The sequence below is a fragment of the Lepidochelys olivacea genome, assembly GCF_965140295.1.
Source record: "Lepidochelys olivacea isolate rLepOli2 genome assembly, chromosome: 10".
Taxonomy (NCBI): domain Eukaryota; kingdom Metazoa; phylum Chordata; order Testudines; family Cheloniidae; genus Lepidochelys; species Lepidochelys olivacea.
The window spans coordinates 21196645-21215451 of NC_140420.1; the positions used below are offsets into that span (position 1 = coordinate 21196645).

The window sequence follows — 18807 nt, forward strand, 5'->3', positions numbered from 1 at the left end:
AAAAAAAAAGGAAGCAGAATGCATCTGTTACTAAGGAAACTCAGCCACAGAGAGTTCTGTTTTTGAGTCAGAGAATTTTTCACAGCTTATTTAGTTAAGCTGTTGTATTGCTAGCTTTCTAGCACTTTATCCTCATTTCATTTGTTTAATTAATACAAATGTAGTAAGTGATCCGAACACAATGTGGCTCTCATTATTTGGGAGTGGGTGATTTGTTCAATAGAGTGGTCTTTCATTACTGTCTCTTTTTCCCATAAATTAAAGCTATCTTGGTGCTCTGATAAAGTTTTAACATATTTAAAGTATAGACATTTTAAGTACAGCTACCAATAGATTATGAAATATCACTGAAAGAAGAGAGACTATAAAAAAGCCATGGATGCACCAAGTTAAATACAACAGCCATGTACTATTTAATGTTATCTTTAAATTAATTAACTCTGTAAAACATTATCTGAAGAGATGGCTCTTTGAAGTGTTAACATGGTTGCAACCAGCCAGAAAATAGGAATGATTGACCTTTATATACTGATAAAGGTTTCAGGCAACCAAGTTTCAGTTTAATGGCAGGATAAGACTATGCAAGATGTAGTTTTGTGAAATACTCTGATAGGGAGAAGCACTGTATAACGTGAACTTTAAAAGGCAAGTGGAATGCTAATTTTCAGTAACACTATTACTCTGGGGGAATTCTGCACCACTGTGCGTGCATAATTAATGAGCAGTGCATACTTTTAACATTTTGCGCAGAAAAAAGCTTGTGTGGGAATGTTGCGGCAGTTCTGCCTTTTGCCCACCAGAGAGCATTGTGGTGCTAGAACACAGCAGCTGCTCCAAGCCAGCTGGGGAAGAGAAAGAGCTGGTCTTCTTCACAGCACCCGCTGTGGGGAGCTATGGGGAGACAGACAGCCTGGGCTGCTGAGGGGTCAGATGGGGCTCATAAAGGTTAGTGGGGGAGGACAGACTGGGGCAGGGGCTGAATGGGAGCTGATGTGCAGAGCCACATAGGTAAAGAAAGAGGGAGGTGCAGAGCTACAGGGGGCAGGAGGTGACTGAGAGGGGGCACAGAGTCACATGGGGACGGGGAAGGGGTGCAGGGCCATAAAGGAACAAGCGGGTGGCTGAGTGGGGGCACAGAGACACTTGGGGGTGCAGGGCCATAAAGGAACAAGCGGGTGGCTGAGTGGGGGCACAGAAATACATGGGGGAACAGGGGGTGCAGGGCCACATGGGAGTACAGGGGCAGATGTGCCTGACTGAATGGGAGAAGCTAGAGGTCAGCCAGCATCTACATGGGGAAGCTCCCTAGCAGTCCCTCTCCACCCCCGCAACCTCTTCCATACTTGTCCCACCCATACCCAACAACCCTCCAAGTTCATACCTAGGCTCCTTCCCAGAAATTATTTCCCTCTCCTTCAGCTCCTTCGTTAACCCGGACTCCCTCAAACCCTTTTCACTGCTTCTGAGGGGTGCAGGAAATACAGTTCTGTATTGTAGTTTAAATGAATTATTATTACTCAGAGTTCTGTATTAATATGCCTAGTAAAGGAATCTGTTTGTCAAAAAACATTTTCTGATTATTTTTTGTTGTCTGTATTGCTACAGACATACTTGCTGATAGGTATTTTGAAACAAATGACCAAAAATAATTGAAACTGTTGTGATTAAATTGTGTTATTTTGACAAATAAAATATGCAGAATATTGCAGAATTTGAAAATACTGTGCAGAATTTTTAATTTTTTTGGTACAGAATTTCCCCAGGAGTATATAATGCACTAGTGCTTAATACAGTATCATTTACAATGAAGGCATTTTACATAAATTAATTCTGATATCAAAGGAATAATGCCACAATTATAAAATGGTACCAAATGTTAGTAAGTCAACTGAATGAAAATGAACTTGGAAGACAGCAATGTTTTGACTCTACATTAATGCCTATTTACCTCCGGGAGACTTATGACACCCATTTCATTTTAGGCCTTGTCTACACTGCAGAGTTTTATCGCTATAATTAAAGCACTTTAAACTGCTATTCCATGTCCACACTGCTCGTTGTGTCGGCAGAGTACATCCACACTAGCAGCTCTCGCATTGGCAGAGAGCAGTGCACTGTGGGTAGCTATCCCACTGTGCAACTGGCCCCAGGGTTCTTTGGGAAGGGTTTTCAATGCCTCATGGGGCAGGTACAGCATCACATGATGCAGGTTGCACAATCCTATCGTTCCATGGGCATCGTGCTAGATTGCCAGCCGCTTTTCAACTGAAGTGTGCGGGGGGAAGCACGTGATGGGGAGTGTGTGTGTGTGTGGGAGACAGACAGAATGTGTGTCGGGGGAGTGTGTATGTGAGAGAGACAGAGTGTGCGTCGGGGGAGAGGGAGTGTGTTGGCATGCTGTCTCTCTAAGTTCAGCCAACCACCAAAAGCAACCAGTCCTGAGGCGGTGAAGGGGGACACCCCCAACATCAGCCCCCGCCTGCCTGCACAGCAGTCTCACACACATACACACACGCCTCTGCCTGCTTGCCTGTGTGTTCCATAGTGCGGGAGAGAGCAGCATTCCACATTAATGATTTCCTCTTTGCTGCCGGAGCTGAGCGGCATGCTTAGCTGTCAGAACTTCACAGAGCTCTGAAAGGGAAGGGGTGCCTTCCTGTGAGGCAGAAATGCAGGGCAGCCAAGTTCAAAACAGTGAGGAGAGAAGTCATGACCAACATTCTGGGATACTGGGGGAAGCCAGTTACAGTGATATAATGAATGGCAGCATCTACATGGACACTTTGTCGCAAAAAGCTCTGTGCCTCTCATTGAGGTGGTTTTATTTTGTTGCTGAAATTGAAGAGTTTTGTTACCAAAAGTGGCATTGCAGCATGTACACCTCCATTGTTTCGTCGCCAAAAGCTGCCTTTTGACGATAAAACTCTGCAGTGTAGACAAGGCCCAAGTAACACTATCTCACACATACATTTTTAAACACTTTAAAACAAATGTACAAGTATTTACCTGATTAAAGATATTTCCTATTAAACTAGTACTGATATGAACAGCTCTTTAAAAAAACTCCATAAACAGATATGCATATTGTATTTTTCTTAAAAAATGCTAAACAATTTAATTCACAAAGATTAAAAAGGACAAAATGGAAAGGTTATATTTTGTACAAGAACCTCCACTATGATCTTCCAGGATAGTCTTGAAAGAGGATACTTTTCCTTATACCCTTATATTATTTCCCATCCCTCTGGGACATTTTATTTCATATTAGGGTCAGGTTGGCAGCAGGGATCTAATAACTAAAATAAAATGTGGCAGAGTATGATTTTGTAATAACGCATCTGTGAGGTATATTGCAATGTCAGTGAATCTCTGTGATAGAAAAGGTTTAAATTTTAACAGTACCAAGGGATAACTTTGGGTTTTGTTTTGTTTTTTAAAAACAAATGTATTTTAAAATGTTAAAATTCAAAGATGCTTGCTGAACTACTGCGATAGTTTCTGGGCTTGGGAAATAAAATATTGACAATTATTTTTGCAGGGAACATACACACCCATAGGCATAGACTTAAATACCCCTCAAAACATGTATGTGAAATTCTGGGTCATTGTTTTAGAACAACCATACCTATTCTTTTTTGTGACTGGTTCACGCAGAGTGCGTTTTAAAAATGGACAATGACTCTGAAGTGATCAAGGTAAAATACATGGTGATATGAAGCAATGACATTTCATTGTGACAGCAGCTCTTCTTTTTATGGGGAGATGTAAAATGGGAGGTGTCCTGCCCGGCTCACAAAGTTGAGCTGACCTGCCTGAAACTACTCTTTACCATAGGTAAACCTTTACACCTGTCAGATCAAACAGATTTGTCAATCACATCATTCTAAACCAGACTTGAATCAGTATTATCTGGTGCTTCACTTGTATGGGATACAGCCTATTCTCTGGATCTAATTTTAAAAAATATTTATATATTATACACAAACACACACACACTTAGCAGTGGGAGGCTTCAACCTGTGGATACTGTCCATTCACACAATCAAGCATCTTGGGACACATCTCTCTTACACTCTTGTCAAATAGGCAGTCCAAACTAATGGCTGTCAAGGAAGGATTATTTGTTTGTTTGTTTTTCTTTTTTTTTTGTGTGTGTGGGCGGGGGGGGAGAAAGTTTACCTACTGTATGTAGTTCATTTGTGTTACCCCAGTTAACCTCATTCTTTTAAATGCTATACAAAGGAGTTTCTGCCCTGAAGAGCTTACTGTTTAAAAGATAGAACCTGTAAAAAGGTAGAGGAAAGAGAGAGGAAACACACTCACCCACCCAATGTCCACTTATTGTATCCCAGGATATGAGCTGTTCACATCATAGTGCTGAAAAGAAAAATCAGTTAAATGCAAGTAGCAGCGATACCTGCTTTATGAAACTTTTCCATCAGCTCCTGCCGAACCGACTTCTCCAAGTTAAAATAGTCATGGTCTTCATCCGGGTTTTGTAGAAATAGAGGAATATGCTGAAATACTATTACATGTTTACACGTCTGTTTTTCAGCTACAGCCAGTTGTGCATCAAGCCACTCGTCTTGGGCCTGCTTTAACTCAGGACATTTAGAGGAATCAAAATATAACTGTGAGTTAAGCACAAGAAAGAAAACTCCTCCAACCCAAAAACTGAAGTAATCATCTCCCCAGTGCTTGCAATAATCATCTATTGTTTCAGGTGTTGGAACATTGCCGATATCGTGATTTCCGCTGACAAATACCAATGGAATGTCTTGGTCAATGTTCTTCAGGACATTTTTCAAATCTTGTTCTTGGTCCTTTCGCCACTGAGTTCCTATAAAAAGAATGGAGTTATTTTACCTTTTATGTTTATGCTACACTCTTCTACCACCACCACTTAAATTTTGTTAATACAGACAGCATGGACAGTAAAACCAAATGACACTGCTATCCAGATAAAGCAAATATGCAGCAGACAAAATGTATAATGTTATTCTTTAATTATATTTTTAAGGTATCCGTCAGTCATCTAAGCTTGACGCCTTCTCTACTGTCTGTTTCCTTCATGCCTCCCTCCTTCCTTCCATGGCCAGTATTCTGCCATTCTCTATACCTTTCAAAGCACAAGACTGCCGAAGACAATTTACAGATTGCCCAACAGTAGATGCCATAAGGATGTGTGGTCAATATTCTGCATCAAACACATCATCTCTCTCCCCTTTTTTCCATCATAAGAACAGCCATACTGGGTGAGACCAAAGGTCCATCTAGCCAAATATCCTGTCTTCCGATAAGGTGCCCCAAAGGGAATTAATAGAACAGATAATCATCAAGTGATCCATCCCCTGTTTCCCATTCCCAGCTTCTGGCAAACAGGGACTAGGGAAATCATACAGACTGATGATCCATTGAGGAAAATGCAGAATCATTGGAAGGTGTCATTCAAGTTCGTGTACAAGGTAGCAACTGATGAAACGTCTGGTTTATACTTCATAGGTAGGTAAAAGAATGGAGTTTTTGTTCATTACTAGAACTGCTTCAGCAAAAACAATTAGTGTCTTGTAGAAACTCATTTAGATTGTTAAAACAGTCTTGTACTATTACTAAAACATGGGATTAATTTCAAGGAGGGGTAACTGTGCACTTTACCAATTTGTTTTCCTCCCCCCTCACGTCTGACTTATAATATGCTTGTCTAAAATATTTATCATTCTCTGACACGAAGTCCTATTACTCTTGGGATGGGTATATTTAAACACTGGAGAAATATACATGATGTCATGAAAAGTTAGGAAAATGTCTTTTTGAAGGGTGTTTGTTTATTTTACGTTAAATAAAAGGATAGAAAAACTTTGTTCTACATTTGAGAAAAGAATACTTTTTATATATAGAGTTGCTATTATAAATGAATTAAAGTATTACATTTCTAAAAAAAAAAAGTATATATTTTACCGCAGGGAACAATGTTACAAAAGTAAATTTCACAGTTGGATTTTAGAAACCAAGAAGCCATTTTTATAAAACTGGGATTGGATTTTTATAAGTCTTTATTTACATGGAGGTCTGAATTGAGACTCACATTGCAGCAGTGACCATAAATGCAACAACTATGCAAAACATGTTCACTTAAACAAATTTAGAACTCTCAACTACATAGATTTTATATAAAATCTATTACACAGGTTTTTTTAATTGCACCTATCACTATAAGGTTTATACAATTCTTTTTCATGCTTCTTCAAAGTTTCTAGAATCTGAATGCTGATATAGCCTTGACTTAAAAAAAAACAAAACAAAAAAACGGTTACTCACCCTTTTTGTAACTCTTGTTCTTTGAGATGTGTTGCTCATATCTATTCCAGTTAGGTTTGTGCACGCACTGCATGCACAGAAGTTGGAAACTTTTCCCTAGCCCTACCCGTCAGGCCGGCTGTGGAGCCCCTAGAGTGGCGCTGGTATGGTGCTCTATATATGACCTGCCGGCCCAACCCCCGTTCAGTTCCTTCTTGCCAGCAACTCTGACAGGGGAAGGTGGTGGTGGTGGTGGGGGAGAATGGAATAGATATGAGCAACACATCTCGAAGAACAACAGTTACAAAAAGGGTGAGTAACCGTTTTTTCTTCTTCGAGTGCTTGCTCATATCAATTCCAGTTAGGTGACTCCTAAACCTTATCTTGGAGGTGGGGTCGCAGTCAAGGTATTGCAGACTGAAGAATCGCCTTGCTGAAGGCCGCATCCTCACGAGATTGATGGACGATGGCATAGTGCAACATGAAGGTGTGCACTGAAGCCCATGTGGCAGCCCTGCAGATTTCCTGGAGAGGTACATGTGCCAGAAAGGCTGCAGGAGGCTTGAGCTCTTGTGGAGTGAGCTGTAACAGCAGGCGGAGGGACATTTGCCAAGTTATAACTAGCACGAATACACATTGTGATCCATGAAGGTATCTGCTGGTAAGAAACCGGCGCACCTTACATTCGTTCCACTATAGCGATGAACAACTGGGTTGTCTTGCGGAATGGCTTTGTTCGATCTATGTAGAAGGCGAGCGCCCTTCTGACATCCAGTGAATGCAGCTGCTGCTCTCAAAGATTAGCATGCGGTTTTGGGTAGAAAACCGGCAGGAAAATATCCTGGCTGACATGGAAATGGAATACAACTTTTGGTAGGAAAGCTAGATGAGGCCTAAGCTGAACTTTGTCCTTATGGAAAATGGTATACGGTGGCTCACACGTGAGAGCCCGTAGCTCAGAAACACGTCGTGCTGAGGTAATGGCCACTAGGAAGGCAACCTTCCAGGAGAGATAGAGGAGCAAGCAGGAAGCTAGCTGCTTGAAAGGGGGACCCAGGAGATGGGAGAGGACTAAGTTAAGGTCCCAGGCCGGCACAGGGGGCTTCATCAGGGGATGGACTTTTTCCAGACCTTTTAGGAAATGTCCCAATGTGCAAACATGGAACGCCCGGCAATGTCTGGGTGGACTTTAAGAGAGCCAAATGCCAGATGCTGGTTTTTAAGTGCACTAAATAGTCCAGGATGCACAGGATTGAAGCCTGGAGCAGGAGCACCTGCCGTTGAGCACACCAAATGGAAAACCTTTTCCACTTTGCTTCATACATAATCCTGGTAGAAGGTTTGCGGCTTTCCAGAAGCACCTGTCTCGCCGACTCCGAACAGGCAAGCTCAGCCCAGTTCAACTACAGATCCTCCAGACCATGAGATGGAGAGATTGAAGGTCTGGATGGAGGAGACAACCATGATTCTGTGAGATGAGGTCGGGGGTGAGAGGTAGATGCAGCAGGGCGTGGATCGACAGATCCAAGAGAGTGGGGTACCAGCACTGGCGAAGCCAAGCTGGGGCCACCAGTATGACGTCCGCCTTGTCCCTGCGGACCTTGAGAAGCACCTTGTGGACCAGAGAAAATGGCGGGAAGGTGTACAGTAACTGACCAGACCATGGAATCAGGAAGGCACCCGCGATCGAGCCCGGGCTGTGACCCCGGAAGGAGCAGAAGGTTGGATGCTTCCTGCTGGTCCGTGTGGCGAACAGATCAATTCGGAGAAACCCCTAGCTGCGGAAAATGGAGTGGATAATGTCCATACGAATTGATCATTCGTGTATAAGGAAGCGTCTGCTCAAGCTGTCTGCCAGTACGTTCTGAACGCCCGGCAGATATGAAGCTTGGAGAAGGATGGAGTGGGCTAGACAGAATTCCCACAGTAGAAGGGCTTCCTGACATAGAGGAGACGACCGGGCCCCGCCTTGTTTGTTTAAATAAAACAAGGCTATGGTGTTGTCCATCAGCACCACTACACAATGGCCCTGCAAGTGGGACAGGAACACTTGGCATACAAGGTGGATAGCCCTGAGTTTTTTGATATTGATATGCAGGGCCAGCTCCTCTACCTGCCATACACCCTGAGTCGTCAGGCTTCGGCGATGCGCTCCCCAGCCCAGCACGGACGTGTCCGTTACCAGAGTCAGAGTGGGTTGGGGAGGGTGGAACGGGAATCCAGCCACCAATGCAGGGAATTGAGGGTATGCCTCAGGACGGTGAGCACCATGTCTGGACTGTCATGGCCCGGGCGATATGTGGACACCAGCCACGCCTGTAGGGGCCTGAGCCTCAACCTGGCATGCTGCACCACGTAAGTGCAGGATGTCAAGTGACCCAGCAGCTTGAGATACTGCCTCGCTGTGGTAGTGGGAAAACTACAGAGACCGGCGAATATGTGTGCAAGGGCTAGACATAGGGCCTCTGGGAGGAATGCTCTCGCTTGGTTTGCATCCAGGACCGCCCCCATAAACTCTGTTTGGGTTGGAGTGAGAATAGATGTGTTGACATTGAGAATGATGCCCAAGTGGTTGAACGTGTCTCTGACCATTTGCACCTGTGATTCTACCTGCTGGTGAGACCGGCCTCATATGAGCCATTCATCCAGGTACAGGTAGACATGCGTGTGATGGCGGCGAAAAAAGACTGCCATGACCATAATGCATTTGGTGAAGATGCGAGGAGCCGTGTACAGGCCGAATGGGAGGGCTGTGAACTGATAATGCGTCTTGTTCACCACGAAGCAGAGAAAAACGTCTGTGAGACGGAGTGATTGAAATGTGAAAATAAGCGTCCTTCATATCGAGGGCGGCGCACCAGTCTCCCGGATCCAGTGAGGGAATGATTGTGCCCAAGGATACCACGCGGAACTTCAAGTTGACAATGTATTTGTTGAGGTCCAGAATGGGCTGTAGGCCTTCTTTTGCCTTGGGAACGAGGAAGTAATGTGAATAGAATCCCTTGCCTCTGAGCTCCTGAGGCACCTCCTCCATGGCTCCTAGAGCAAGGAGGGACTGGACCTCCTGAATAAGTAGCTGCTTGTGAGAGGGGTCTCTGAAGAGGGATGGGCAAGGGGGGTGGGAGGGCGGGGAGGAACAGAAGTGGATAGACTATCCCGCCTCTACCATGCGGAGGACCCATCGGTCCGCTGTAATAAAGGGACCATGCACGGTAGAAGTGGGATAGACGGTTCAGAAAGGGAGGATAGCTGACCAGGTTGTGGACTGGTAACCCGTCCTCATGCGCATCTTAAAAAGGTGTGCTTAGGGCTTGGAGGGGGCTTGGATTGTCCCTGGCTCTGCCCAGGAGGAGGGCACGATGGCCTGTGCCGAGAGTATCTGCTCCTCCTACGGGAGGAATCCTGCCTGGGTCTAGTGGGGAAGGATCGCTGTTGGGTGGGCTGTGGCTTGAACGGCTTTCTCTGAGTTGCCGAAGTATGCATGCCTAAAGACTTAATGGTATTATGTGAATCTTTCAGGCTATGCAGTCTCAAATTGGTCTGTTGGGCGAAAAGGGCTTGACTGTCAAACGGGAGATCCTGGATCATTTGCTGGACTTCCGGTGGGAGAACTGGAACCAGGTGTTACGTCGCATGGCGATGCCAGATGCCAGTGTGTGTGCTGCCGCGTCCGCGATATCCAGGGAGCCTTGGAAAGGAGTCCGGGCCACGAGCCTGCCCTCCTTGGCAATGGCCTCCAGCTCTGTGCATGACTCAGATGGGAGAAGCTCCTGGAACTTCTGAAAAACAGACCAAGAATTGTAATTGTATCTGCTAAGGATCACGAGTGATTAGTGATCTGAAGGGAAAGGCCACCTGTGGAATAAACCTTTCTCCCAAAGAGATCCAGGCATTTCGCATCCCTTGATTTAGGGGCGACCCTGCCTTTCTTTTTCATTAACCGCATCCACCACCAGGGAGCATGGGTTGGGGGGGGAAATAGGTAAAAAGGTATTCGTACCCCTTAGTGGGGACAAAGTACTTCCTTTCAGCTCCCTTGGCCATGGGGGAATGGAGGCTGGAGTTTGCCAGACTGTTTTGGCACTAGACTGAATAATTTTAACAACTGGCAAGGCTACTCTAGAAGGCCCTTCTGGTGTCAGGATGTCCACCACAGGGTCCTCTTCTTCTACAATCTCTTCCACTTGGAGGTTCATGTTCAGGGCCACCTGCCGGAGGAGCTCCTGCAGTGCCCTGAAGTCTAAGGGAGGTGGGCCGGATATGGACGTGCCCACCACAGCCTCGTCAGGAGATGAGGAGGATGCGACCGGCAGGACCGGGTCTGAAACAGCCCCCTGATCTGTTGGGTCCGGATCCTCCTGAGCACCAGGAGTAGCCGCCACTGGGGGTGGGGCTGGTTCCAGAGTTTGTGCGGTGTCTGGAGGAGGGAGCTGAGGGTTGCCTTGGGAAGACGGGACCCTGAACATGGCAGGCGGAGGCACAACGTGTGTGTGCGTGTGTGTGTGCGCATGCGTACCCTGGGCCTGGTGGTACACTCAGGGGGTCCAGAACTGCCACTGGGGTTGCCAGTGAGGCACTGAGGGGTCCTGTCCGAGACTGCCTGAGCCTGATTGGTGTACGTCCGAAGCGCCCGATGCCCTACCCGACCTAAGGGAGGGAGACTGGGAGCGTGACGGCCAAGGGGGCCAAGTGCACCAAGGAAGGCTCCGCGGCCCCCTGAAGAGTGGGATGGGTACCGTGAGGAATGGCGAGATCCAGATGGCAACTGGTGCCATTGTGGAGAGTGGTGCCGTGAGGTTGACGGGTGCAGAGAAGTTGGACCTCGCCTCGATGGGGCGCGGCGTTGAGAGTGCGACCGTGACCGGTGCTGTGCCGGGGAGCGGTGCCATGCCGGAGACTGGTGCTGCGATGGAGAACGGTGCCGAGCCAGAGATCACCGCCATGCTGGAAAGCAGTGCCGTGATCGGCAACATGGAGGGGTGCGGCGCTGCGACGGAGAGCGGTGCACGGAATGATGTTGGTCTGAGTGGTGCCGCAAGGTCTCAGAGCGGCGCGGTGATGCTGATCTGGCGGCAGAAATTCCAAACATTGCCGGTTTCCGCCTTCACGGTACCAGGGCTCGAGCTGGTGGAGGCCTCGAGGCCAGGGACACAGGCGCAGTCATCTCAATGAGCCCTCTAGTGGCCTCAAAAGTGTCCAGAGTGGAGGGCAGGGTGACTTCCTCCACCTGCTGCAGGGGCACTGGCAGTGCGGGGTTGCCCAGGGGACCAAGGGCCTGTATGGGCTGAGGCCTACTGGAGGATCTGTCAGCCTTATGGGCATGGTCCGCACTGTGTCCTGCCGAGGCCGCGATGTCCGCTTCAAGCCTCTGAGGAGGTCCTCCCATGGCCTGGGAGCGATGCTGGGGGGAGCGCTTCTGGGCCCCAGGAGATTGCCAGCCCCTAGGCAGGCGTGCTGAGTCCTTTTGTGGTGGTGTAGACGGCACCGCATCGAGGTGTTCGGGGCCAAGTCTTGTGAAGGATGGAGAGCAGACTCCAGGAGGAGTTGTTTCAGACAAATGTCCCTCTTCTTTCTGGTACGGGGTTTAAACGCCTTGCAAATTTTACATTTGTCAGCTTGGTGGGCCTTCCCCAGACACTGAAGACAGGAGTCGTGGGATCGCCCGTGGGTGTAGGCTTGCCGCAGGAGCTACAAAGTTTGAAGCCCTGAACGGCATGCCCTGGAGCCCCACGGGGCACTTGTTGCAGGGGAAGACCCCCCCCCCCAACTGCTATAAACTATACTTAACACTAGAGATAACAATTAACTAACAATGGGTAACTATATATAGAGCTGAGAAAGATAGCTAGGGAGTAGTGGAGCACTTGAGAACAAGAAACCACTGTTCCAACAACCGTCACTGGTGGTAAGAAGGAACTGAAAGGGCCAGCAGGGTTGTATATAGAGCGCCATACCAGCACCACTCCAGGGGGATCCACAGCTGGCCCGATGGGTAGCTGCTAGGGAAAGTTTCCGACTTCCATGCACATGGTGCATGCGTGCACACACCTAACTGGAATTTATATGAGCAAGCACTCTAAGAAGAAGAATAAATTTTACTAGTGACTTTTAAAAAAGGAATTGAAAATTTAACAAACACACAAGCTTAAAATAATCACCTTACCACTTTCATTTTGAATCTTTAACAAATGACAGAAGTTTACTCTAGTTTTACTACTACCACTAGGATTCTGTACAGGAGTGGAAAAAAGCTGGGAAAAAAAAAAAAGCAAAAAGCAAACTGGTACATGGCAGAAAAAGCCCTAACACTTTATTGAAAGCAATGCAGTGGTTTCCTCAATTAGTACAGTTTTATTTGTAAAGCAACACAGATATACAGGGTGCCTTACAACAATAAAAAATAGTAATCAAAACAAAAAACAAGATCTCTGCCCCCAGAGCCTCGGTGGTTGTATTAAGTGGTCAAAAGAATAATTTTAGGAGAATTAAATAGTTGGTTTCATATTTTTATTAAAGGTCCAGACAATTTTTATATATTTATTTATTTTTTAAAAATGAGAACAAGGAAGGGTAAAGGTAGCAGTGCCTATGTATCAACAGAAATGGAAAGCTAAGGACCTAGATGTTATTTATATTACAATGGCACCTGGAGGCTTCACTGAGGTTGAACATCAAGGCAGTGCCCAGGACAAACAGAGAGAGTCCCTTAGCTAAGTGCTTACAATTTAACTAAACAAGATGGATAAAGAGTGAGAGGGGACCCCAGGCGTACAGAGAAAAACAAAAATAACTTGTCCAGAGTCCCAGTCATACAGTAGGGCATTGGCATAGCAGAGAATACAACCCAGGTCTCCTGAGTCCCAGTTCAGTATCACACTGCCTCTTAGTATACAAAATAACCAACATAATGGCTATTTAGCTCATGGACACAGCTGAAAAGGACAAGGACAAGGAACAGTCAAAGATAGCAGCACCTTTGGATCAGATACTGACAGCAGTTGCTGCAGTGAACAAGTGTTTATTCTGAAGTCAGGAGAATGTTAACTACCTGCACATCTTGGTACTTCAAAAGTTATATATGCAGACAGTAGAAAAATTAAATAGTACTAAAAAACAGGTTGATATAACAGAGTTCTTTGCTGTATTGTAGCGGATTACTATGACTGCTTATTCTTCTGTATTCAGCGTGCTTTGTGTGAGCTAGTATTTCCTGGCAACCTGGTTTGTTTGTTCTTATCTACTTTTCAATAAATGTGCACTCTTTCTAAATACAGAAAGTGATAGTACTTTTGTTTCCCCCACTGCTTATTCAATGGCCTCTCAATTATCCAAACTCCCGATTATCTCAATAAAATCCATGTCCCCCATGCTATTTGGATGAACAGGAGTATGCTGTATGTAATCTAATACACATATCAACATAGTGTTCTCCATGGGCAAGGTTAAATAAAAGTGAAGTGATATTTATTAGTCTTGTATTTTATTGTAGCTGTTTCTTGAAGCGTGAAAACAGCAGAGAGCCAAGGAGGACTGCTGGAAGGCATGACAGGGAAACTGACTTGGGAAGTGTCAGGGTGGATATAACTAAAGTAATGAATAGTTCATTTTTGTTCAGTTTATCCTGGAGTTATAATGTCACAATGCCTACAGTCACTAGCTATACCATACTATGTTGATATTCTGTATTATGTTCTATACATACAGCTTTGCTCTAAGATAAATGACTTTAAAAATTAATAGCCCATGAAGGATAGTTTTGCTTTTCAGGAATATAAAGAAGCTAGAACTGTCACTAGAGCATAGTTGTCTGCAATTTTCCTTTGAGCTTTCTCTATCATTTTTTGAAAGTTGAGTGACCTGAGCAAAAGTATAAAGGGGAAATTTTTTTTCATAGAATCTCATGGTTGGAAGGGACCTCAGGAGGTCATCTAGTCCAACCCCTGCTCAAAGCAGGATCAATCCCCAATTTTTGCACCAGATCCCTAAATGGCCCTCTCAAGGATTGAACTCACAACCCTGGGTTTAGCAGGCCAATGCTCAAACCACTGAGCTATCCCTCCTCCCTCAATGTCAACATCTCTTTTGCAGTACATCTTTCTATTGTAAGTTATTTGTAAGTCTCTATTTTTCTAAACATTTCCAATAGTCTACTGCTCAAAAAAGTCAAGATAATCTTTCTTCTCTCACTTACAGCACATTTCAAGAAAGGAAGAAGTCTATTTTGCACATGTCTTTGCCAAAGCTTGCTGCAGTCAACAGGAGCAGTAGTTGAAGTTTATTCTGCAAAGGTAATAATCCTTTTGCTAATAATCCATGCTACAACTGATCTTGGTAAAACTGCAGAGGGAACCTATATATTTAAAAAAAAAAGTTTTTCAAATGCATTAGCTATGAATATGCTTTAAAACACCACATAACTAGTGCCACAGAGTTGTAGTTTTGTAAAAGTGTTTTATTGTGAATTTTACATCAAAAAGACAACTCTTCATTTATGTTAGAGTTCACCCTCCTTTGCAGTTATTGCAAAGAAATTATGCAATACAGATCTTCTTTTAAGCAGATGCTATTTTTAGAAGCCCTCACTACCAACATATCACCACCTGCTGTTTTGTACATAATCTGTATGGTGGGTAGACCTTTCTAGGGCAACTAGCACTACTGACTGCAAACTTGTGTGCTCAGTCTAGATGTGCTGCATCTGGATATCTCCCACTGATATGCAGCAAGAGTGATGAGAGGTGGTTCCCTTTGGGTTCTGGTGGATGTCTAGTCAGGCACCATATAACAAGAGAGTTAATCATTGGAGGAGTCCTGTTATCCAGGTCAGTGGGGGCTGCAGGTCCCAGTTGTCCTTGCATCCTATAAATTGAGTGCCAAATAATCAGACTAGTCAACAATGGAGTGTGGACTCTCACAACCCTACTGGCTATAGAGTTGACGCAGCACAACATATACACTCTCTATTCTGCATGATTTCTCTATCTGACCTCCTCCAGGTCAGAAAGGGCTTTCTAATTAGCTTTGTCCTACTCAAATTTGGTTTTATAGAGATAGATTGAAGACTGGGAAGAACTGCATTTTATTTTAGAATAATATAAAAAATGGTATTCTCATGCAGAAATAGTACCAAGTCCAAAAGAGTAAAAAGATGGCACAGCACCACTGATGGAGGAATGAATGAAGATATTGGGCCTGTTTCTTCTTTCATTTACAGTGATGTCAGTGGAGTTACATCACCGTAAAAAAAGACAATTAGGCCCATTTGAAGAAACACACATGATCACTAAAAACAGCATTCTAAGTTAAGGGCATATACACAGTATTCCATCCTAGAACCTCTTCCATCTGGCTTTCATCCCTTGCACTCCACTGAAACTGCTCTCACCAAAGTCTTGAAAGAACCCTTCCTTACCAAGGCTCAGAATCAGTACCCCATCCTCATCCTCCTTGGCCTGTCAGCTGCCCTTGCCACCACCTAGCATGCTCTTCTTGAAATCTTGTCCTCTTCTGTGACTGTCCTCTCCTGGTTTTCCTCATCTCTCTAATTACTCCTTCAAGTGTGTCCTTTGGAGAATCTTCAAGCCCCCATCCCTTTCTGGGAGTTCTACAGGACTTTGCCATTAGTCCCCTTCTCTTCTCCCTCAACACCTTATCTGTGGGCAATCTCATCTGCAAACGCAAATTTAGTTACCATCTCTATGCGGATGATTCCCAGATCTACTTCTTTCTCCAGACTTTCTCCTTCTGACTAAACTAAAATCATGGCCTGTCTCTCTGACGTCTCCTTGTGGATCCAGCCATCAGCTCAAGCTCAACATGGCTAAAATAGTTCTTAAAACTTCCCATTTCCTCCTTTCCCAATCACTGTGATCATCATCCTGCCTGTCACTGAGGCCCATAATCTGAGTGGCATTTTTGACTCAGACTTCTCTCTGTATCCTTACATCCAGTCTATGTCTAAATCTTGCCAATTGTTTCTGCACAACACCTCTACATCCTTACTTATCCATCCACACAGCTGAAACTCTCAACCATGGTCTTATCAGCTCATGTCTCATTAACTGCAACATCTTTCTCTCTGGCTTTGACAAACGCAGTCTTGCCCCACTCATATCCATTCAGAATGCTGCTGCAAATATTTTCCTAACCAGTTTCTTTGACCATGTCATTCCTCTCTTTGTATCCTTCCTCTAGGTCCCCCATTCTTTACCATTAACATAAGCTATTTGCTTCACTTTCAAGGCCCTTCACAACAGAACTCTACACACTCATCTTCTATTGAGGTGTCAACTCCCACCTCCCCTTAGTCCAGGATGCCAGCCTCCATCTCCCACTTGTTAAATTTTCAAACAAGCACCTTCATGCTTTCTCCCATGTGCCCCTCACACTTCAGAGGAGGTCCAATTAACATCCACAAAGCGACCTTACTATCATCCTTCAAAACTCTCCTTAGAGCTCTCCTTTTCTGTGATGCGTACAAAGAACTTGACAATCATTAGTGTGCTGAGACTGCTGTCTATCATGCTGACCAATGTGGTCTCTGTTTCCTTGTACTCCCTCATCTGTCTGCATCCATCTGTTGGACCTCGTTTTATACTTAGGTTTTCAGATCTTTAGGGCAAGGATCATCTTTTTGTTGTGTTTATACAGTGCATAGCACAATTGGCTCCTGGTTCATGATTAGGGCTCCTAAGTTGCTAAAGAAATATAACATATTGCAGAAGTTTGTGGGTTAACAATTCATTTGGAATTGAAATAGCTATTTTACCACAGCTAAGGTATGAGAGGCGGATTTAACAGTATTTTGGGGCATTCTATATTGAAGTACGCAATACAAAAATTTAACTACAGTACTAGCTCTTAATGGATTATTAGATTTCTGAAATGACAATGAAATAAAAAAACAAAAATGGAAAAAACAACCTTTCAGCAGCTTAACTATTCCTGGAGTTTCAATGCATTGCATTATACTGATGACTGAACTAAGGCTTCTTTCCTAGTTTTCAGCGGCACAGGTGTCCATTTAACTAACTATTCCTTCAGATTAGTTCCACCTTCTGCTGTGAAAATAATCACTATGCTTCATTTAAGCACACTCAGCTCTTTTATCCACACACATACCGCAGCAATTTAGTCCTTGCATATCAAGGGTAGCTCATCACTACCAATCCTTTGTTTCCGACTGTTACCATGACAAGACTACCATAATTACACAAAATTTACAAAAGTAACAAATAAGTTAATAGAGAGCCACTGAAGATGCAAACTAGTAGTTTCCAATTGCTATTTTTTATTCAAGAGGCATGGGGGTGAAGTTTAGCTACGAAAACTTTAAATATATTCTGAGAGTCGGTTACTGCTTTTTTGAGAAGAAGCTCACCAGCTCGGAGGTCTTCATGATATTTTTCGTCACCTACTGAAGCATTATCAACATGTCTAATATCTACTGCAAATATTTTTACCGAACTGTGGGTTAGTCCCATTACAAGCTTGATTTAAAACCAACAAACCCAACAACTACATTCAACCAGCAAACTAAAAAAGTTTTTTGATGAAAGTGCAAAGATTGAAGGGGAAATTTCCCTACTCTTCTGTCTTAGGCCCTGTCTTTACTTACTGTGGTTTGCCAGTATAGATATACTGGTAGAATGATACTGGCAACCCATCCTAGAGGGATGCATCTTATACCTGCAAAAGAACTCTTAAACCAGTTCTCTTAACAGAATAACCGAGCAAACAGTCCTTGCACCAAAGAATTTACAATTTAAATCAGCATAACAGACTGATGGGACAGAATGGTGAAGCAGCTCGTCCATGGTCTGTGGCAGACTCAGGAATAGAATCCCAGGACTCCCAGTTCAGTACCCTACCCAACAGGTCATGTGGTCTCCTACTGACTCCATGAAAACTAGCACACTGAGGTTTCCCCATCTCACTCCAGCTTGATTAACTCAGAATCAAACTTGGTGCTGCTTGGGCATGGACCATCATCATCCAAGGAGGAAGAAGTAGAAAACAATTTTCAGTTCAGATGGTCAGAAAAAAAGGCCTGAAATACACCTTTTCAAAATTCATAGAATTCAAAATAAGACTGGGACCATTATGATCTAGTCTAACCGCCTTCATGACACAGGACATAGAATTTCACTTAATGATCTTTCCTTAAAGCAAAGGACAGTTTCAAGAAGTCAAATGAGGAAGCAAACACTATACAACAGAGTTTCTGTACTGTATAATGTGTCAGCCAAATGGTTTGTTATGGAGAATGCACACAGTATATATAAGCTACACCTCATTACTCACCCAGAAAATGGTATCTATTCACTGTTCAACATTATACTTTGGAATAATATGGCCTTCCATACCTGCAAAGTTAACATCAAGACAGTTTCTAAGAATTGTAGTTGAGACATGTTCATAGAAATTAGTCTTCTACTATCGGAGCTTTCCTCAAATGACATAGAAATATCAACATTTACATTCACATCTCATCTTCTAGCAAGTATTTTC

At 44.2% G+C, this 18807-nt stretch overlaps 1 protein-coding gene across 4 annotated transcripts in view; it reads right to left on the reverse strand.

The window, feature by feature from the left end:
- CPPED1 (calcineurin like phosphoesterase domain containing 1) overlaps positions 1 to 18807 on the reverse strand; it is a 94814-nt gene that overhangs the window by 25190 nt on the left and 50817 nt on the right. For 2 of the 4 annotated variants that reach the window (XM_084640536.1, XM_084640535.1), the window contains exon 3: positions 4418 to 4840. The exons of 1 other annotated variant lie outside the window; for it this stretch is intronic. In XM_084640536.1, coding sequence (XP_084496662.1) covers positions 4418 to 4840 — 423 coding nt within the window. The remainder of the gene's footprint in view (positions 1 to 4417; positions 4841 to 18807) is intronic. One more of the 4 variants, XM_084640537.1, reaches the window with a different exon arrangement.